General features: G+C 39.7%; 1 protein-coding gene across 1 annotated transcript in view; it reads right to left on the bottom strand.

Annotated features, from left to right (window-relative positions):
* LOC110458668 overlaps positions 1-23,763 on the bottom strand; it is a 168,477-nt gene that overhangs the window by 50,297 nt on the left and 94,417 nt on the right. Inside the window, exons 44-52 of the mRNA XM_021510496.1 lie at positions 22,448-22,671; positions 21,110-21,872; positions 15,991-16,097; positions 13,518-13,635; positions 11,429-11,629; positions 10,570-10,735; positions 10,183-10,354; positions 4,531-4,677; positions 2,082-2,171 (exon numbers count right to left, since the gene is read on the bottom strand). Of these exons, the coding sequence (XP_021366171.1) occupies positions 2,082-2,171; positions 4,531-4,677; positions 10,183-10,354; positions 10,570-10,735; positions 11,429-11,629; positions 13,518-13,635; positions 15,991-16,097; positions 21,110-21,872; positions 22,448-22,671 (1,988 nt within the window). The remainder of the gene's footprint in view (positions 1-2,081; positions 2,172-4,530; positions 4,678-10,182; positions 10,355-10,569; positions 10,736-11,428; positions 11,630-13,517; positions 13,636-15,990; positions 16,098-21,109; positions 21,873-22,447; positions 22,672-23,763) is intronic.

Genomic DNA, 23,763 nt, shown 5'->3' with positions numbered 1-23,763 from the left:
AATGATTGGTGTCCTGGGAGGTGTATATTTACCTGGTCACACTGTGTCCCTACGACAATGACTGGTGTCCTGGGAGGTGTATATTTACCTTGTCACACTGTGTCCCTACGACAATGATTGGTGTCCTGGGAGGTGTATATTTACCTGGTTACACTGTGTCCCTACAAGAATGATTGGTGTCCTGGGAGGTGTATACATACCTGGTCACACTGTTTCCCTACGAGAATGATTGGTGTCCTGGGAGGTGTATACATACCTGGTCACACTGTTTCCCTACGAGAATGATTGGTGTCCTGGGAGGTGTATATTTTCCTGGTCACACTGTGTCCCTACGACAATGACTGGTGTCCTGGGAGGTGTATATTTACCTGGTCACACTGTGTCCCTACAAGAATGATTGGTGTCCTGGGAGGTGTATACANGAGACTCATACATAGGGAACAAAGAGCTAGATATTGGAGGAAAAGGAATGACCAAAGGAGACTCATACATAGGGAACAAAGAGCTAGATATTGGAGGAAAAGGAATGACCATAGGAGACTCATACATAGGGAACAAAGAGCTAGATATTGGAGGAAAAGGAATGACCAAAGGAGACTCATACATAGGGAACAAAGAGCTAGATATTGGAGGAAAAGGAATGACCATAGGAGACTCATACATAGGGAACAAAGAGCTAGATATTGGAGGAAAAGGAATGACCAAAGGAGACTCATACATAGGGAACAAAGAGCTAGATATTGGAGGAAAAGGAATGACCATAGGAGACTCATACATAGGGAACAAAGAGCTAGATATTGGAGGAAAAGGAATGACCAAAGGAGACTCATACATAGGGAACAAAGAGCTAGATATTGGAGGAAAAGGAATGACCATAGGAGACTCATACATAGGGAACAAAGAGCTAGATATTGGAGGAAAAGGAATGACCAAAGGAGACTCATACATAGGGAACAAAGAGCTAGATATTGGAGGAAAAGGAATGACCATAGGAGACTCATACATAGGGAACAAAGAGCTAGATATTGGAGGAAAAGGAATGACCAAAGGAGACTCATACATAGGGAACAAAGAGCTAGATATTGGAGGAAAAGGAATGACCATAGGAGACTCATACATAGGGAACAAAGAGCTAGATATTGGAGGAAAAGGAATGACCAAAGGAGACTCATACATAGGGAACAAAGAGCTAGATATTGGAGGAAAAGGAATGACCATAGGAGACTCATACATAGGGAACAAAGAGCTAGATATTGGAGGAAAAGGAATGACCAAAGGAGACTCATACATAGGGAACAAAGAGCTAGATATTGGAGGAAAAGGAATGACCATAGGAGACTCATACATAGGGAACAAAGAGCTAGATATTGGAGGAAAAGGAATGACCAAAGGAGACTCATACATAGGGAACAAAGAGCTAGATATTGGAGGAAAAGGAATGACCATAGGAGACTCATACATAGGGAACAAAGAGCTAGATATTGGAGGAAAAGGAATGACCAAAGGAGACTCATACATAGGGAACAAAGAGCTAGATATTGGAGGAAAAGGAATGACCAAAGGAGACTCATACATAGGGAACAAAGAGCTAGATATTGGAGGAAAAGGAATGACCATAGGAGACTCATACATAGGGAACAAAGAGCTAGATATTGGAGGAAAAGGAATGACCATAGGAGACTCATACATAGGGAACAAAGAGCTAGATATTGGAGGAAAAGGAATGACCATAATAGATTCAATTACAAGCAACAAAGAGCTTCAGATTGGAGGAAACAGTTAAATCATTCATTAAAACACCATCAGCAATTCAATATGAAACTTGTCTGGTAATAATGCATGATGTTCTTTTTTTCTTTCTTTCAAAAAACAAATTTTTCATTTTGTTAATGAAAACATATGATCTAGGCATTGTGGATTGATCTACTGTTTTATCTGATGGAAAATTGCTTTTGAAGGAAATGTTAATCTCATTTGAGCGGGATGGTCATTTTATATTTTACCATCATTTAAACAACCTTGAGTTTGGACAGTACTACAAGCTAACATATATTAAAACACCATGCGATATATATACTTACTGTGCCTTTGATGGAACTGACATAGTGGAAAGTAGTGATCTGAGGATAGCGCTTCCTTAGGTCATTCTCTGGTATGTCTACCTTTGGAACCTGGAAAAACGAAAATAAAAGATTTCACCAAACGATAAAAGATTTCACTTTCAAACTCTATTTTTGGTGGGAAGATGGGAAGGTAAGCAATTCAGCAGGTGAAATTGGCTGTAACTAAGTATTCAGTCTTTGTCTCCACCACTTTTGATTGGTGTCCTGGGTGATGTATATTTACCTGGTCACACTGTGTCCCTACGACAATGATTGGTGTCCTGGGAGGTGTATATTTACCTGGTCACACTGTGTCCCTACGACAATGATTGGTGTCCTGGGAGGTGTATATTTACCTGGTCACACTGTGTCCCTACGACAATGATTGGTGTCCTGGGAGGTGTATATTTACCTGGTCACACTGTGTCCCTACGACAATGATTGGTGTCCTGGGAGGTGTATATTTACCTGGTCACACTGTGTCCCTACGACAATGATTGGTGTCCTGGGAGGTGTATATTTACCTGGTCACACTGTGTCCCTACGACAATGATTGGTGTCCTGGGAGGTGTATATTTACCTGGTCACACTGTGTCCCTACGACAATGATTGGTGTCCTGGGAGGTGTATATTTACCTGGTCACACTGTGTCCCTACGACAATGATTGGTGTCCTGGGAGGTGTATATTTACCTGGTCACACTGTGTCCCTACGACAATGATTGGTGTCCTGGGAGGTGTATATTTACCTGGTCACACTGTGTCCCTACGACAATGATTGGTGTCCTGGGAGGTGTATATTTACCTGGTCACACTGTGTCCCTACGACAATGATTGGTGTCCTGGGAGGTGTATATTTACCTGGTCACACTGTGTCCCTACGACAATGATTGGTGTCCTGGGAGGTGTATATTTACCTGGTCACACTGTGTCCCTACGACAATGATTGGTGTCCTGGGAGGTGTATATTTACCTGGTCACACTGTGTCCCTACGACAATGATTGGTGTCCTGGGAGGTGTATATTTACCTGGTCACACTGTGTCCCTACGACAATGATTGGTGTCCTGGGAGGTGTATATTTACCTGGTCACACTGTGTCCCTACGACAATGATTGGTGTCCTGGGAGGTGTATATTTACCTGGTCACACTGTGTCCCTACGACAATGATTGGTGTCCTGGGAGGTGTATATTTACCTGGTCACACTGTGTCCCTACGACAATGATTGGTGTCCTGGGAGGTGTATATTTACCTGGTCACACTGTGTCCCTACGACAATGATTGGTGTCCTGGGAGGTGTATATTTACCTGGTCACACTGTGTCCCTACGACAATGATTGGTGTCCTGGGAGGTGTATATTTACCTGGTCACACTGTGTCCCTACGACAATGATTGGTGTCCTGGGAGGTGTATATTTACCTGGTCACACTGTGTCCCTACGACAATGATTGGTGTCCTGGGAGGTGTATATTTACCTGGTCACACTGTGTCCCTACGACAATGATTGGTGTCCTGGGAGGTGTATATTTACCTGGTCACACTGTGTCCCTACGACAATGATTGGTGTCCTGGGAGGTGTATATTTACCTGGTCACACTGTGTCCCTACGACAATGATTGGTGTCCTGGGAGGTGTATATTTACCTGGTCACACTGTGTCCCTACGACAATGATTGGTGTCCTGGGAGGTGTATATTTACCTGGTCACACTGTGTCCCTACGACAATGATTGGTGTCCTGGGAGGTGTATATTTACCTGGTCACACTGTGTCCCTACGACAATGATTGGTGTCCTGGGAGGTGTATATTTACCTGGTCACACTGTGTCCCTACGACAATGATTGGTGTCCTGGGAGGTGTATATTTACCTGGTCACACTGTGTCCCTACGACAATGATTGGTGTCCTGGGAGGTGTATATTTACCTGGTCACACTGTGTCCCTACGACAATGATTGGTGTCCTGGGAGGTGTATATTTACCTGGTCACACTGTGTCCCTACGACAATGATTGGTGTCCTGGGAGGTGTATATTTACCTGGTCACACTGTGTCCCTACGACAATGATTGGTGTCCTGGGAGGTGTATATTTACCTGGTCACACTGTGTCCCTACGACAATGATTGGTGTCCTGGGAGGTGTATATTTACCTGGTCACACTGTGTCCCTACGACAATGATTGGTGTCCTGGGAGGTGTATATTTACCTGGTCACACTGTGTCCCTACGACAATGATTGGTGTCCTGGGAGGTGTATATTTACCTGGTCACACTGTGTCCCTACGACAATGATTGGTGTCCTGGGAGGTGTATATTTACCTGGTCACACTGTGTCCCTACGACAATGATTGGTATCCTGGGTGGTGTATATTTACCTGGTCACACTGTGTCCCTACCACAATGATTGGTGTCCTGGGTGGTGTATATTTACCTGGTCACACTGTGTCCCTACGACAATGATTGGAGTCTTGGGAGCATGGCAGGCAATGGAGCTGAGCCAGAAATCCAGGCCAGCATGTTCAAACCCCATACGCATGTTCCACAGCAACATGTACACTGCACGGTTTGAAAGGAAGAACTGAAACATCAATAACATTGTGATTTCAAATCAACATAATTGTTCGATCAGCACACAGGATGGCACAGTAAATTCTGTTGTTGGTAGCAGTGATATAAAAAACAGATGTATAATCAATCAAATCAGCTATGACTGATATCTGTGTAGCATGTTTAAACATCTGGAAAATGATCTGGTTATGTACGCTCAGTATAGAAGGGCATTACCTGACATGGATATCTACCCTTAGTATAGAGGGCATTACCTGACATGGATATCTACCCTTAGTATAGAGGGCATAACCTAACATGGATATCTACCCTTAGTATAGTGGGCATTACCTGACATGGATATCTACCCTTAGTATAGAAGGCATTACCTGACATGGATATCAACCCTTAGTATAGAGGGCATTACTTGACATGGATATCTTCCCTTAGTATAGAGGGCATTACCTGATATGGATATCTACCCTTAGTATAGAGGGTATTACCTGTCATGGATATCTACCCTTAGTATAGAGGGCATTACCTGACATGGATATCTACCCTTATTATAGAGGGCATAACCTGACATAGATATCTACCTTTAGTATAAAGGGCATAACCTGACATGGATATCTATCTTTAGTATAGAGGGCATAACCTGACATGGATATCTACCCTTAGTATATAGGGCATTACCTGACATGGATATCTACCCTTCGTATAGAAGGCATTACCTGACATGGATATCTACCTTTAGTATAGAAGGCATAACCTGACATGGATATCTATCCTTAGTATAGAGGGAATTACCTGACATGGATATCTACCTTTAGTATAGAGGGCATTCCCTGACATGGATATCTACCCTAAGTATAGAGGGCATTACCTGACATGGATATCTAACTTTAGCATAGAAGGCATAACCTGACATGGATATCTACCCTTAGAATAGAGGGCATTACCTGACATGGATATCTACCCTTAGTATAAAGGGTATTACCTGACATGGATATCTATCCTTAGTATAGAGGGTATTACCTGACATGGATATCTACCCTTCGTATAGAAGACATTACCTGACATGGATATCTACCTTTAGTATAGAGGGCATTCCCTGACATGGATATCTACCCTAAGTATAGAGGGCATTACCTGACATGGATATCTAACTTTAGCATAGAAGGCATAACCTGACATGGATATCTACCCTTAGAATAGAGGGCATTACCTGACATGGATATCTACCCTAAGTATAGAGGGCATTACCTGACATGGATATCTAACTTTAGCATAGAAGGCATAACCTGACATGGATATCTACCCTTGGTATAGAGGGCATTACCTGACATGGATATCTACCTATAGTATAGAGGACATTACCTGACATGGATATCTAACTTTAGTATAGAAGGGATAACCTGACATGGATATCTACCCTTAGTATAGAGGGTATTATCTGACATGGATATCTACCCTTAGTATAGAGGGCATTGCCTGACATGGATATCTACCCTTAGTATAGAGGGTATTACCTGACATGGATATCTACCCTAAGTATAGAGGGCATTACCTGACATGGATATCTCCCTTTAGTATAGAGGGCATTACCTGACATGGATATCTCCCTTTAGTATAGAAGGCATAACCTGACATGGATATCTATCCTTAGTATAGAGGGTATTACCTGACATGGATATCTACCCTAAGTATAGAGGGCATTACCTGACATGGATATCTAACTTTAGCATAGAAGGCATAACCTGACATGGATATCTACCCTTGGTATAGAGGGCATTACCTGACATGGATATCTACCTATAGTATAGAGGGCATTACCTGACATGGATATCTAACTTTAGTATAGAAGGCATAACCTGACATGGATATCTACCCTTAGTATAGAGGGCATTACCTGACATGGATATCTACCCTTAGTATAGAGGATATAACCTGACATGGATATCTACGCTTAGTATAGAGGGCATTACCTGACATGGATATCTACCCTTAGTATAGAAGGCATTACCTGACATGGATCTCTACCTTTAGTATAGAGGGCATTCCCTGACATGGATATCTATCCTTAGTATAGAGGGCATTACCTGACAGGGATATTTACCCTTCGTGAAGTACAGATGGCATTACCTGACAGGGATATCTGCCCTTAGTGAAGTACAGAGGGCATTGCCTGACAGGGATATCTGATATCTACCCTTAGTAAAGTACAGATGGTACCTGACATGGATATCTACCTTTAGTATATAGGGCATTACCTTACATGGATATCTATCCTTATTGAATTACAGAGGGCATTACCTGACAGGATATCTACCCTTAGTATAGAGAGTATTATCTGACATGGATATCTTCCCTTAGTATAGAAGGCATTACCTGACATGGATATCTAACTTTGGTATAGAAGGCATAACCTGACATGGATATCTACCCTTCGTATAGAAGGCATTACCTGACATGGATATCTTCCTTTAGTATAGAGGGCATTACCGGACATGGATATCTACCTTTAGTATATAGGGCATTACCTGTCATGGATATCTATCCTTATTGAAGAACAGAGGGCATTACCTGACAGGGATATTTACCCTTTGTGAAGTACAGATATAGAGGGCATTACCTGACATGTATATCTATCCTTATTGAAGTACAAAGGGCATTACCTGACAGGGATATCTCCCCTTAGTGAAGTACAGAGGGCATTTCCTGACAGGGATATTTACCCTTAGTGAAGTACAGATGGTATTACCTGACAGGGTTATCTACCCTTAGTGAAGTACAGATGGTATTACCTGAACATGGATATCTACCTATAGTATAGAGGGCATTACCTGACAGGGATATCTGATATCTACCCTTAGTAAAGTACAGATGGTATGATCTGACATTGATATCAGAGGGCATTACCTGACATGAATATCTACCCTTAGTATAGAGGGCGTTACCTGACATGGATATCTACCTTTAGTATATAGGGCATTACCTGCCATGGATATCTATCCTTATTGAAGAACAGAGGGCATTACCTGACAGGGTAGTATAGAGGGTATTACCTGACATGGATATTACCTGACATGGATATCTACCCTTCGTATAGAAGGCATTACCTGACATGGATATCTGCCTTTAGTATAGAGGGCATTACCGGACATGGATATCTAACTTTAGTATAGAAGGCATCACCTGACATGGATATCTACCCTTGGTATAGAGGATATAACCTGACATGGATGTCTACGCTTAGTATAGAGGGCATTACCTGACGTGGATATCTACCCTAAGTATAGAGGGCATTACCTGACATGTATATCTATCCTTATTGAAGTACAAAGGGCATTACCTGACAGGGATATTTACCCTTTGTGAAGTACAGATGGCATTACCTGACAGGATAGAAGGCATAACCTGACATGGATATCTACCCTTCGTATAGAAGGCATTACCTGACATGGATATCTGCCCTTAGTGAAGTACAGAGGGCATTTCCTGACAGGGATATTTACCCTTAGTGAAGTACAGATGGCATTACCTGACAGGGATATTTACCCTTTGTGAAGTACAGATGGCATTACCTGACAGGGTTACTACCCTTAGTGAAGTACAAAGGGCATTACCTGACAGGGATATTTTCCCTTAGTGAAGTTCAGATGGTATGATCTGACATTGATATCTCCCCTTAGTGAAGTACAGATGGCATTACCTGACAGGGATATCTCCCCTTAGTGAAGTACAGATGGCATTACCTGACAGGGATATTTACCCTTTGTGAAGTACAGATGGCATTACCTGACAGGGTTACTACCCTTAGTGAAGTAAAAAGGGCATTACCTGACAGGGTTACTACCCTTAGTGAAGTACAAAGGGCATTACCTGACAGGGATATTTACCCTTCGTGAAGTACAGATGGCATTACCTGACAGGGATATCTATATCTACCCTTAGTATAAAGGGTATTACCTGACATGGATATATACCCTTAGTATAGAGGGCATTACCGGACATGGATATCTACCTTTAGTATATAGGGCATTACCTGTCATGGATATCTATCCTTATTGAAGAACAGAGGGCATTACCTGACAGGGGTATCTACCCTTAGTGAAGTACAGAATATCTACCTTTAGTATAGAGGGCATTCCCTGACATGGATATCTACCTTTAGTATATAGGGCATTACCTGACATGGATATCTATCCTTATTGAAGTACAGAGGGCATTACCTGACAGGGATATCTACCCTTAGTGAAGTACAGAGGGCATTACCTGACAGGGATATTTACCCTTAGTGAAGTTCAGATGGTATGATCTGACATTGATATCTACCCTTAGTGAAGTACAGATGGCATTACCTGACAGGGATATTTACCCTTCGTGAAGTACAGAGGGCATTACCTGACAGGGATATTTACCCTTTGTGAAGTACAGATGGCATTACCTGACAGGGATATTTACCCTTCGTGAAGTACAGAAGGCATTACCTGACAGGGATATTTACCCTTCGTGAAGTACAGAGGGCATTACCTGACACGGTTGTTTACCCTTAGTGAAGTACAAAGGGCATTAACTAAAGTGGTTATCTACCCTCAGTGAAGTACAGATGGTATTACCTGACATGGATATCTACCCTTAGTGAAGTACAGATGGCATTACTTGACATGGATATCTACCCTTAGTGAAGTACAGAGGGCATTACCTGACAGGGATATCTGATATCTACCCTTAGTAAAGTACAGATGGTATGATCTGACATTGATATCTACCCTTAGTGAAGTACAGAGGGCATTACTTGACATGGATATCTACCCTTAGTGAAGTACAGAGGGCATTACCTGACACGGTTATTTACCCTTAGTGAAGTACAGAGGGCATTACCTGACAGGGTTATCTACCCTTAGTGAAGTACAGATGGCATTACCTGACAGGGATATCTACCCTTTGTGAAGTACAGAGGGCATTACCTGACAGGGTTATCTATCCTTAGTGAAGTACAGAGGGCATTACCTGACAGGGATATTTACCCTTCGTAAAGTACAGAGGGCATTACCTGACAGGAATATCTACCCTTAGTGAAGTACAGAGGGCATTACCTGACACGGTTATTTACCCTTAGTGAAGTACAGAGGACATTACCTGACAGGGTTATCTACCCTTAGTGAAGTACAGATGGCATTACCTGACAGGGATATCTACCCTTTGTGAAGTACAGAGGGCATTACCTGACAGGGTTATCTATCCTTAGTGAAGTACAGATGGCATTACCTGACAGGGATATCTTCCCTTAGTGAAGTACAGATGGCATTACCTGACAGGGTTATCTACCCTTATTGAAGTACAGATGGCACTACTTGACATGGATATCTTCCCTTAGTAAAAGTACAGATGGCATTACCTGACAGGGTTACTACCCTTAGTGAAGTACAAATGGCATTACCTGACAGGGTTACTACCCTTAGTGAAGTACAAAGGGCATTACCTGACAGGGTTATCTACCTTTAGTGAAGTACAGGGGATATAATTGAATTACCTGATGGGTATTGTAGTAGACAGTCTGGCCAGCGAAGTCCCAAGTACTGTAGGTGATGTCTAAGCCGCCATCAGCCTTCACTGTCCACGGTTTGATCTCAATGCCGTCTGTCAGCTGAGCATTCTGAGTACCTGTTGTTTTCTTGTTTACACTTGTCAGAGCTTGTAGCAGGCTGCCAACAGAACAACAGTAAATTAACTTTATCATTAACATGTATACAAAATATAATATTGGATTGTTTTTTATTGTTTTAATTCACTTAATGGTCAATCTGAAATGTAACAAATGTTACAACTATACTTCTGACTTCAATAATTTTCCCTCTTTTTTTCTGTTCAGATTGGGATACCTCGTTATAGGTATTATAGACATGACTAAGGTCATTACCTGGTTTTTCCTGCTCCTCCTAAACCCACAAACATAAGTTTGGTCCTGCGACATTCTGTGAAGCCTCCTGCAAGTCGTTTGAGATAGGCCCTCACCGACTCAAAGCCACGACTAACCACCTCATTGGGAGGGGTTCGAAGTGAGGGACAACTGGTCAGACGAATGGCTGTCATAGAAACATTAAATATTAGATGAATGGCTGTCATAAAACATTGAATATCAGATGAATGGCTGTCATAAAACTTTAAATATCAGACGAATGGCTGTCATAGAAACATTGAATATCAGATGAATGGCTGTCATGAAACATTAAATATCAGATGAATGGCTGTCATAAAACATTAAATATCAGATGAATGGCTGTCATAAAACATTAAATATCAGATGAATGGCTGTCATAGAAACATTGAATGTCAGATGAATGGCTTTCATAAAACATTAAATATCAGATGAATGGCTGTCATAAAACATTAAATATCAGATGAATGGCTGTCATAAAACATTAAATATCAGACAAATGGCTTTCATAAAATATTAAAAATCAGACGAATGGCTGTCATAAAACATTAAATATCCGATAAACTGCATGAGGTGAAGTTAAATGTCAGACAAATCAATGTCACAGAAATAATGTTGTGTTTGTTATCAACTCTCAACTTGTAAAAATAGTTACACACAAAAAGTTTGTCTTATAGATGATCACGTTATTTGTACTTGCTCAAATATGAGGTCTAAATTGACAATAATATACATCTGTTAATTAATTATCATTTCATATTTAGATAAGTTTGCTTTGGTTGTTATGCACATAAATACATTTTTGACATTGAAACTACAAATAAAATTGCATGAAACATACATTTAATGTTTGGGATGAGGCCGACAGACCCTTCAATACTCTCCAACAGAGGGCAGTGACTCAGGTCGAGGATCTGTAGGTTCTGTAGCTGACTCAGCTGTTTGGGGACAAGAGTAATTGCCTGATAGTTGAGGTACAGCTCCTGGAGGTTCACCAGTTGAAACACTACTGCAGGTATTCCTCCAAACTCTTCTGTCCCAGCTACAACACAATCAATCATACTGTATACAGAGAAATGTTCTCTGAAGCCTTTTTACCCTAGGCAATGAGGGCAAATTCATCATAGGAGCCAACATTAACAAACCATACAATAAACATAGCAATCAAATGTGAAGGCTGAAATGAACCTGGACAAACAGGGATTTTACCAGCGTAGGGCGTAAGTGGTACTGGACAAACAGGGATTTTACCAGTGTAGGGCGAAAGTGGTACTGGACAAACAGGGATTTTACCAGCGTAGCGCGAAAGTGGTACTGGACAAATAGGGATTTTACCAGTGTAGGGCGAAAGTGGTACTGGACAAATAGGGATTTTACCAGCGTAGGGCGAAAGTGGTACTGGACAAATAGGGATTTTACCAGCGTAGGGCGAAAGTGGTACTGGACAAATAGGGATTTTACCAGCGTAGGGCGAAAGTGGTACTGGACAAATAGGGATTTTACCAGCGTAGGGCGAAAGTGGTACTGGACAAATAGGGATTTTACCAGCGTAGGGCGAAAGTGGTACTGGACAAATAGGGATTTTACCAGCGTAGGGCGAAAGTGGTACTGGACAAATAGGGATTTTACCAGCGTAGGGCGAAAGTGGTACTGGACAAATAGGGATTTTACCAGCGTAGGGCGAAAGTGGTACTGGACAAATAGGGATTTTACCAGCGTAGGGCGAAAGTGGTACTGGACAAACAGGGATTTTACCAACGTAGGGCGAAAGTGGTACTGGACAAACAGGGATTTTACCAGCGTAGGGCGAAAGTCGTACTGGACAAACCGGGATTTTACCAGCGTAGAGTGAAAGTGGTACTGGACAAACAGGGATATTACCAGTGTAGGGCGAAAGTGGTACTGGACAAACCGGGATTTTACCAACTAGGGCGAAAGTGGTACTGGACAAACAGGGATTTTACCAACTAGGGCGAAAGTTGTACTGGGCAAACAGGGATTTTACCAACTAGGGCGAAAGTGGTACTGGACAAACAGGGATTTTACCAACTAGGGCGAAAGTGGTACTGGACAAACAGGGATTTTACCAGCGTAGAGTGAAAGTGGTACTGGACAAACAGGGATTTTACCAGCATAGGGTGAAATTCGTACTGAACAAATAGGGATTTTACCAGTGTAGGGTAGAAGTCATACTGGACAAATAGGGATTTTACCAGCGTAGGGTGAAAGTGGTACTGGACAAATAGGGATTTTACCAGTGTAGGGCGAAAGCTGTACTGGAGAAACAGGGATTTTACCAACTAGGGCGAAAGTGGTACTCGAGGAACAGGGATTTTACCAGCGTAGGGTGAAAGTTGTACTGGACAAACAGGGATTTTACCAACTAGGGCGAAAGTTGTACTGGGCAAACAGGGATTTTACCAACTAGGGCGAAAGTCATACGGGACAAAAAGATTTTACCAACGTAGGGCGAAAGTGGTACTGGACAAACAGGAAATCCAACTTTCTCATTCTTAGTATAAGAAAATCATGAGATCTAAGAGATATTTTGATGTCCCTTATACACTGGGTTTATAAACAATGAACTTTGACTGCAGATCTCACTTTCACGCAATCCTTCTTTGACTTGTTGAAGGAAGTAAGGACCATGGGGAATCTACATGTGAAATTTGATTACAACCTTAACAGTATTTTCTAAGAAACGGGGACAACAAACCTTAACTGCATTCACCTTGTTTTTTCATCAGTCCCAATTAAAGTATAATATGTAAAACTAAGGATCAAGGGAACAAACAAATACATCTGTAAAAGTGGAGAAATCCCCTTCAGAGAAATAGTGATAGCAAATTTAACTTTTTAACTCAAAAAAACAAGAAGGCCAACCTTCAGCCGTTGTGATTTTCTTGAGAAATCTTGAAAATATTACTTACTTGTGTTTTTTAAGCGCGGGATTTTGAAAAACAGGTGGAGATTGAGGTGAGCAATTTCTTGTTCATCAAGTTCACTGTTCTTGTTGGTGTCATATTTGTTGAAGAAATCTTCAACATTCTGCAGAGAAATAATTCAATTTAACAATTTTGATGAATTTTGTCCAGAGGTATCAATGTGTGATGTTCAACAGGCAAGTCAATGTGCGGTCATGCAAAGGAACTAGCGCTATCAACCGGGTTACTATTCTATAGGTCAAAGGACAGGATCACCATTCTGTAAGTCGAAGGACATGACCACCATTCTATAAGTCAAAGGATACGGTCATCATGCTATAAGTCAAAGGACATGACCACCATTCTATAAGTCAAAGGACATAGTAACCATTCTATAAGTCAAAGGACATGGTCACCATTCTATAAGTCAAGGGACATGACCACCATTCTATGAGTCAAAGGATATGGTTACCATTCTATAAATAAAAGGACATAGTAACCTTTCTATAAGTCAAAGGACATAGTAACCATTCTATAAGTCAAAGGACATGGTCACCATTCTATAAGTCAAGGGACATGACCACCATTCTATGAGTCAAAGGATATGGTTACCATTCTATAAATAAAAGGACATAGTAACCTTTCTATAAGTCAAAGGACATAGTAACCATTCTATAAGTCAAAGGACATGGTCACCATTCTATAAGTCAAGGGACATGACCACCATTCTATGAGTCAAAGGATATGGTTACCATTCTATAAATAAAAGGACATAGTAACCTTTCTATAAGTCAAAGGACATAGTAACCATTCTATAAGTCAAAGGACATGGTCACCATTCTATAAGTCAAGGGACATGACCACCATTCTATGAGTCAAAGGATATGGTTACCATTCTATAAATAAAAGGACATAGTAACCTTTCTATAAGTCAAAGGACATAGTAACCATTCTATAAGTCAAAGGACATGGTCACCATTCTATAAGTCAAGGGACATGACCACCATTCTATAAGTCAAAGGATATGGTCACCATTCTATAAGTCAAAGGACAGGATCACCATTCTATAAGTCAAAGGACAGGATCATCATTCTAAAAGTCAAAGGATATGGTCACCATTCTATAAGTCAAAGGACATGACCACCATTCTATAAGTCAAAGGACATGGTCACCATTCTATAAGTCAAAGGACAGGATCACCATTCTATAAGTCAAAGGACAGGATCATCATTCTAAAAGTCAAAGGATATGGTCACCATTCTATAAGTCGAAGGACATGACCACCATTCTATAAGTCAAAGGACAGGATCACCATTCTATAAGTCAAAGGTCATGGTCACCATTCTTTAAGTCAAAGGACACAGTAACCATTCTATAAGTCAAAGGACATGGTCACCATTCTATAAGTCAAGGGACATGACCACCATTCTATGAGTCAAAGGATATGGTTACCATTCTATAAATAAAAGGACATGTTTACCATTCTACAAGTCAAAGGACATGACCACCATTCTATAAATAAAAGGACATAGTAACCATTCTTTAAGTAAAAGGACAGGATCATCATTCTATAAGTCAAAGGATATGGTCACCATTCTATAAGTCAAAGGACAGGATCATCATTCTATAAGTCAAAGGACAGGATCACCATTCTATAAGTCAAAGGACATGTTTACCATTCTACAAGTCAAATGAAATGACCACCATTCCATAAGTCAAAGGACACAGACACCATTCTATAAGTGAAAGGACATGATCACCATTCTTACTGGACAAACAGGGATTTTACCAACTACAAGTCAAAGGACATGACCACCATTCTATAAGTCAAAGGACAGGATCACCATTCTATAAGTCAAAGGACATGGTCACCATTCTATAAGTCAAAGGACATGACCACCATTCTATAAGTGAAAGGACATAACCACCATTCTAAAAGTCAAAGGCTATGGTCACCATTCCATAAGTCAAAGGACATGACCACCATTCTATAAGTCAAAGGACAGGATCACCATTCTATAAGTCAAAGGACATGGTCACCATTCTATAAGTCAAGTGACATGACCACCATTCTATAAGTCAAAGGACAGGATCACCATTCTAAAAGTCAAAGGACATGGTCACCATTCTATAAGTCAAGGGACATGACCACCATTCTATAAGTCAAAGGACAGGATCATCATTCTAAAAGTCAAAGGACATGGTCACCATTCTATAAGTCAAAGGACATGACCACCATTCTATAAGTGAAAGGACATGATCACCATTCTATAGGTCAAAGGACATGACCACCATTCTATAAGTCTAAGAAAAACCTTGTTATGTTTCTGATTGTTTTCTAGGCACATAACATCTGTGGTAGATCATGTGTCTATATCACTGATTAATAAATTGTTAGCTGAATTCACTATTTTTTTGCTACAAAAGATCATCAGCCATTGGATTTAACAGTTTTGAAAATAAATAGAGTTAGGCTCACCTTTTCTCCCAGAACATGACTGACACTTTTGTTTTCTCTAATCCAACTGTCATATTGGTGTCGAGTTATCTTGGACCTGGCACCATCAAATGTGATCCATGGAATACCTGTACAAATTATTAGTTACATGAACATCAATGCATTTTTCTAAGCATACACATTCTTATCTCCATAATATTTTTGAATTTCCTAAATACAGCAGCTTTTTCACGAAATCAGTTGCCAAAAATGGTAATTGTCTAGCTAATGAAGTTTTGAAGCTCTACTAGGTTACAGTCAGTGAAGCTCTACTAGATCACAGTCAGTAAAGCTCTACTAGATTACAATCATTGAAGCTCTACTAGATTACAGTCAGTAAAGCTCTACTAGATTACAGTCAGTGAAGCTCTACTAGATCACAGTCAGTAAAGCTCTACCAGATTACAGTCATTGAATCTCTATTAGATTACAGTCATTGAAATTACAGTCAGTGAAGCGCTACTAGATTACAGTCATGAAGTCCTTCTAGATTACAGTCAGCAAAGCTCTACTAGATTACAGTCAGTGAAGCTCTACTTGATTACAGTTAGTAACGCTTTACTAGATTACAGTCAGTGAAGCTCCACTAGATCACAGTCATTGAAGCTCTACTAGATTACAGTCAGTGAAGCTCTACTAGATTACAGTCAGTGAAGCTTTACTAGATTACAGTCTCTACTAGATTACAGTCATTGAAGCTCTACTAGATTACAGTCAGTGAAGCTCTACTAGATTACAGTCATTGAAGCTCTTCTAGATTACAGTCAGTGAAGCTCTACTGGATTACAGTCATTGAAGCTCGACTTGATTACAGTCAGTGAAGCTCTACTAGATTACAGTCATTGAAGTTCTTCTAGATTACAGTCAGTAAAGCTCTACTAGATTACAGTCATTGAAGCTCTACTAGATTACAGTCAGTGAAGCTCTACTAGATTACAGTCATTTAAGCTTTACTAGATTACAGTCAGTGAAGCTCTACTAAATTACAGTCATTGAAGCTCTACTAGATTACAGTCATTGAAGCTCTACTAGATTACAGTCAGTGAACTCTACTAGGTTACAGTCAGTGAAGCTCTCCTAAATTACAGTCATTGAAGCTTTACTAGATTACAGTCATTGACGCCGTACTAGATTACAGTTAGTGAAGCTCTACTTGATTACAGTCAGTGTAGCTCTAGTAGATTACAGTCAGTGAAGATCTACTAGATTACAGTCATTGAAGCTCTACTAGATTACAGTTAGTGAAGCTGTACTAGATTACAGTCAGTGAAGCTCTACTAGATTACAGTCATTGAAGCTCTACTAGATTACAGTCAGTAAAGCTCTAGTAGATAACAGTCATTGAAGCTCTTCTAGATTACAGTCATTGAAGCTCTACTAGATTACAGTCAGTGAAGCTCTACTAGATTACAGTCATTGAAGCTCGCTCTACTTGTTAACAGTCACTGAAGCTCTTCTAGATTACAGTCAGTGAAACTCTTCTAGATTACAGTCAGTGAAGCTCTACTAGATTACAGCCAGTGAAGCTCTACTAGATTACAGTCAATGAAGCTCTATTAGATTACAGTCAGTGAAGCTCTACTAGATTACAGTCAGTGAAGCTCTACTAGATTACAGTCAGTGAAGCTCTACTAGATTACAGTCATTGAAGCTCTACTAGATTACAGTCAGTGAAGTTCTTCTAGATTAGTGTCAGTGAAGGTCTACTAGATTACAGTTAGTGAAGCTCTACTAGATTACAGTCAGTGAAGCTCTACTTGATTACAGTCAGTGAAACTCTACTAGATTACAGTCAATGAAGCTCTATTAGATTACAGTCAGTGAGGCTCTACTAGATTACAGTCAATGAAGCTCTATTAGATTACAGTCAGTGACTCTCCACTAGATTACAGTCAGCGAAGCTCTACTAGATTAAAGTCAGTGAAGCTCTACTAGATTACAGTCAGTGAAACTCTACTAGATTAAAGTCAGTGAAGCTCTACTAGATTACAGTCATTGAAGCTCTATTAGATTGCAGTCATTGAAGCTCTACTAGATTACAGTCAGTGAAGCTCTACTAGATTACAGTCAGTGAAACTCTACTAGATTACAGTCAGTGAAGCTCTACTTAATTACAGTCAGTGAAGCTCTAGTAGATTACAGTCAGTGAAGCTCCACTAGATTACAGTCAGTGAAGCTCTACTAGATTACAGTCAGTGAAGCTCTAGTAGATTACAGTCAGTGAAGCTCTACTAGATTACAGTCAGTGAAGCTCTACTTGAATACAGTCAGTGAATCTCTACTAGATTACAGTCATTGAAGCTCTACTTGATTACAGTCAGTGAAGCTCTACTTGATTACAGTCAGTGAAGCTCTACTAGATTACAGTCATTGAAACTCTACTAGATTACAGTCAGTGAAGCTCTACTTAATTACAGTCAGTGAAGCTCTAGTAGATTACAGTCATTGAAGCTATACTAGATTACAGTCATTGAAGCTCTACTAGATTACAGTCAGTGAAGCTCTACTTGAATACAGTCAGTGAAGCTCTACTAGATTACAGTCAGTGAAGCTCTACTTGAATACAGTCAGTGAATCTCTACTAGATTACAGTCATTGAAGCTCTACTTGATTACAGTCAGTGAAGCTCTACTTGATTACAGTCAGTGAAACTCTACTAGATTACAGTCAGTGAAGCTCTACTTGAATACAGTCAGTGAATCTCTACTAGATTACAGTCATTGAAGCTCTACTTGATTACGGTCAGTGAAGCTCTACTAGATTACAGTCAGTGAAGCTCTACTTAATTACAGTCAGTGTAGCTCTAGTAGATTACAGTCAGTGAAGCTCCACTAGATTACAGACAGTGAAGCTCTACTACATTACAGTCAGTGAAACTCTACTAGATTACAGTCATTGAAGCTCTACTTGATTACAGTCAGTGAAGCTCTACTTGATTACAGTCAGTGAAGCTCTACTTGATTACAGTCAGTGAAGCTCTACTTGATTACAGTCAGTGAAGCTCTAATAGATTACAGTCAGTGAAGCTCCACTAGATTACAGTCAGTGAAGCTCTACTACATTACAGTCAGTGAAACTCTACTAGATTACAGTCAGTGAAGCTCTACTTGATTACAGTCAGTGAAGCTCTACTTGATTACAGTCAGTGAAGCTCTACTAGATTACAGTCAGTGACTCTCCACTAGATTACAGTCAGTGAAGCTCTACTACATTACAGTCAGTGAAACTCTACTAGATTACAGTCATTGAAGCTCTACTTGATTACAGTCAGTGAAGCTCTACTTGATTACAGTTAGTGAAGCTCTAGTAGATTACAGTCAGTGAAGATCTACTAGATTACAGTCAGTGAAGCTCTACTAGATTAGTCATTGAAGCTCTACTAGATTACAGTCATTGAAGCTCTACTAGATTACAGTCATTGAAGCTCGCTCTACTTGTTAACAGTCAGTGAAGCTCTTCTAGATTACAGTCAGTGAAACTCTTCTAGATTACAGTCAGTGAAGCTCTACTAGATTACAGTCAGTGAAGCTCTTCTAGATTACAGTCAGTGAAGCTCTTCTAGATTACAGGCAGTGAAGCTCTACTAGATTACAGTCAGTGAAGCTCTACTAGAGTACAGTCAGTGAAGCTCTACTAGATTACAGTCAATGAAGCTCTATTAGATTACAGTCAGTGAAGCTCTACTAGATTACAGCCAGTGAAGCTCTACTAGATTACAGTCAATGAAGCTCTATTAGATTACAGTCAGTGAAGCTCTACTAGATTACAGTCAGTGAAACTCTACTAGATTACAGTCAGTGAAGCTCTACTTAATTACAGTCAGTGAAGCTCTAGTAGATTACAGTCAGTGAAGATCTACTAGATTACAGTCAGTGAAGCTCTACTAGAGTACAGTCAGTGAAGCTCTACTAGATTACAGTCATTGAAGCTTTACTAGATTACAGACAGTGAAGCTCTACTAGATTACAGTCATTGAAGCTTTACTAGATTACAGACAGTGAAGCTCTACTAGATTACAGTCATTGAAGCTTTACTAGATTACAGACAGTGAAGCTCTACTAGATTACAGTCATTGAAGCTCTACTTGATTACAGTCAGTGAAGCTCTACTAGATTACAGCCAGTGAAGCTCTACTAGATTACAGTCAATGAAGCTCTATTAGATTACAGTCAGTGAAGCTCTACTAGATTACAGTCAGTAAAGCTCTACTTGATTACAGTCAGTGAAGCTCTAGTAGATTACAGTCAGTGAAGATCTACTAGATTACAGTCAGTGAAGCTCTACTAGAGTACAGTCAGTGAAGCTCTACTAGATTACAGTCAATGAAGCTCTATTAGATTACAGTCAGTGAAGCTCTACTAGATTACAATCATTGAAGCTCTACTAGATTACAGTCAGTGAAACTCTACTAGATTACAGTCAGTGAAGCTCTACTTGATTACAGTCAGTGAAGCTCTAGCAGATTACAGTCATTGAAGCTCTACTAGATTACAGTCAGTGAAGCTCACACTTATTTGTAATAATTCTATGTAGAACAACAGGTCCTTAGTAGAACAGTCAAACCTGTGTTAACTCATTCACCCCTATACATATTTAAACTGAACTTGCCCAGTCTATGATTTGGTAAGGTTCAAATGTGAGTGACTTTATGGGTGAATGGGTAAAGTGGTTCACACACGGGAGATTATAACAGTGGCTGCTTATCAAGGTTCCAGTAAAGTACAACATAACAAAATATTATATAACATTTATTAACAGGCTAACATTGAACAAAATTGTAACATCCTTTCCAAAAACATTCAAACCAAAATATATCAAAACATTTCTATATACCAAACATGTGCATATTAAATAAATAAACTTACAATATCAAATAAAAGTGTCTATTGATTAAGAATGTATAATGATTTATTGATAATTTTAACACTTTATTACTATGAAAGATCACACCTGAACTATAATAATAAACATACTGTCGCAATGTCTATTCTTATATAAGTAATTGTAATAATCTCACTGCAGTATGTTGGCAATTTGCTTTGAAGTCTGTATGAAGCTGACCTATATTTTTGTAATTGATTGTTTGATTCGTATGACCTACCTTTGAGGGACAGGACCTTGAGTTTGGGCATGTCCTTGAGAGAGTCTGGCAGGGTTGTGAGGACATTGTTGTCCAGGATGAGTTCCCTCAACGACTTGAGATTAGAAATGCCACTAGGCAAGGTTGAAAGGACCAATCCAGAGAGGATCAATTTTGTCAGGCAGCTATTTTCAGGCCAATCCAACTTAATCTCTTTCACTACCATGTTTGAACAGGTTACGGACTTGAGAGCAGGACCTTGGAGAAGGTCGGCTGGGAGCTTGGACACCCCAAGACTCCGTAGGGACACATTCTCTAGGGAGGTACACTTGGCAATGCCTGAAGGGATGGTTGGATTTTCAGACAACTTGCACAAGGACAAAAACAAACACTCCAAGTTTGAGAACTTGGAAAAGAAGTCCTTAGGAAGGGATGGAAGTTCTGGCAGATCCCAGGCAAACGCATTCACCAATTCATTGTAGGGCTCAAAATATTCATACTTGAGCTGCATATCTTTGGGAAACATTGATTCACTGCCGTTGATGGACAGGTTGTGAGCCTTGCAGGTATAGTTCCTCTGATTTTTGACAAGCTTCTCAGCATCCGATGTGGGTTCGTTGTTGAACTTTTGTATATATGGAGTATCCTGCCCCTTGATGAGCGCATTAACCTTCTCTGTCCCGTTGATAGGATTTTCCTGGTTGGTTAGTCCTCCAACCTGACTGGCATAGATACCACACAGGGAGGCGTACGGCTGGAGTAGCCTATACAGCAGACTCTCTATCTAATAACATTAAACCAGAAATCTTGTTTGAATTATCAAATCTAAACGTGACAGTCTATCAATCTAAAGGGGTGATGATAATCCTTTCACACTAAGGACATTTTATTTTGGCAACATATAGATACGATTTCTTTTCACCATCAATTATTACCAGTAAAAGCAATAAGGATAATTTAAGTATCTGGTTAAAACTTTTTTTTTAAATTTCAATATTCAATTATATTCATATAAAGTGTTTTTTTCTGATTTACAAAAAGACACCAGATAATGACAATTTTTATGCACTCTATGATACACAAAAATGTGCCATTTTCTTTATTTCTAATCCTTTCATTTAAAAAGAAGTCTTCTGATTGGCTGAAACATTTCTATCACTGAATTACTACTCAGGTTTTTCAAATTTTGTCACCCCTTGTACATTAACATTCAAAAATCTTTTTAGGTGATTAAAAATAACAAGACTATTTTTTGGTAGAATCAAAATAATAGTTTGTCACTTTGGCATGTGATACTAGGCCTAAATTCCTCTTTGATTAGAGTCAGTCTAGATGTGTGAGATTTGACCTATGACTGACCTCTGCCCTGCTTAGACCAGACGGGTCCCCTTGGAACAGGTTTTTGTAAGTGGGCAGTTGGAGCTTCTGGGCCAGTAGGGCTATGTAGATCCAGCCCTGGAACAAACAGCCGTATGACAGATCCCCCGGGATCTTCTCCGTGGGAATAAACCCAGGAATATCAACAAAGTGAATTGGAACATTTAGCTTCAGCTTGTGATTGGGCTGGAAATGGCGCAGCTGGTCTGTAAATTAGAAAGGAAATCTGTCTGAAAACCCTAGGTTACCTGAAAAGGTTTGGTTAGAAACTTTGGTTAAACACCACTTATACCTCATTAGTTTGAATTCTCCTATAACTACTTGTTTCCTCACTCCTTAGGCACTGGATAAACAGGCGATCTGTTTGGCTAAACATGACACATAGCATAATAAGGTGTTAAATCATTGGTTAGTTAAAGCAGGTCAAGCCTTTTAATTGGAACTTTGACTGCACAACAAAATGAAACATCCCAATGTTTTACAACATCCCAATGTTTTACAACATCCCAATGTTTTACAAACATCATGGCTACTTGTAAATGATAAGTTATCCAATGACATTATTATTTTCTGCAGTTAAGTTTATTAGGGCGGAAGCTGCAGTGTAAATTGTGCAAAAACAAATAAAAAAATTGAGTGGAGTCTCTCATAGATCCAGCTTTTCCTACGGACAGACAGACGCACACACACCCTAACAAAGGGAACAGTGTATACCCCCTCACCAAATGGGGGTTAAAAATACAAGGCTTTTCTGCATGAATATGATGAGAAAATGTTCCCTAACCGGTCATAATCGGTTTTCATATTTATCTAACTCTAGTTATGAACAGTTAATTTAAAAATTCAAAACTCCAAAGGCATTTAAGGTGGCTCCACACTTTCGCAATTAACCAGCAAAATTCGTTGAAACTTTCATATAATGGTTATGCAACTATGTCGAGTTGATTTTATGAAAATCTAAACATTCCGATAGTTTGGGGAATTTTTTGGAAAAAATACCAAAAAATTGAATTTTCGTCAATTCTAATATTTTCCGGGTTTTTTTGTGTGTGGCATTGTTCGGAACAATAACAACAATAATAAAATGAAAAGAAGCATTTCTAATTAACCCTACAAATATTTTATTTATCGCAAAATATGTAACACATGTTACACAAAGTGTTTTTTATTGAATTTGTACGGATAAAAGTGATTATCTACAAGCTAAAAGCACCCAGGACACAAAGTTCTATACATATAGAGTGGGAAATTGAACAAAATATACACAATGGCTTTATAATTAATTTATTTTACATTTT

This window comes from Mizuhopecten yessoensis, unplaced genomic scaffold (assembly GCF_002113885.1).
Source record: "Mizuhopecten yessoensis strain PY_sf001 unplaced genomic scaffold, ASM211388v2 scaffold9685, whole genome shotgun sequence".
In the NCBI taxonomy this organism is placed as follows: Eukaryota; Metazoa; Mollusca; class Bivalvia; order Pectinida; family Pectinidae; genus Mizuhopecten; species Mizuhopecten yessoensis.
The sequence above is the reverse complement of the archived record's forward strand: the minus strand, read 5'-3'. Positions and strand labels throughout refer to the sequence as shown.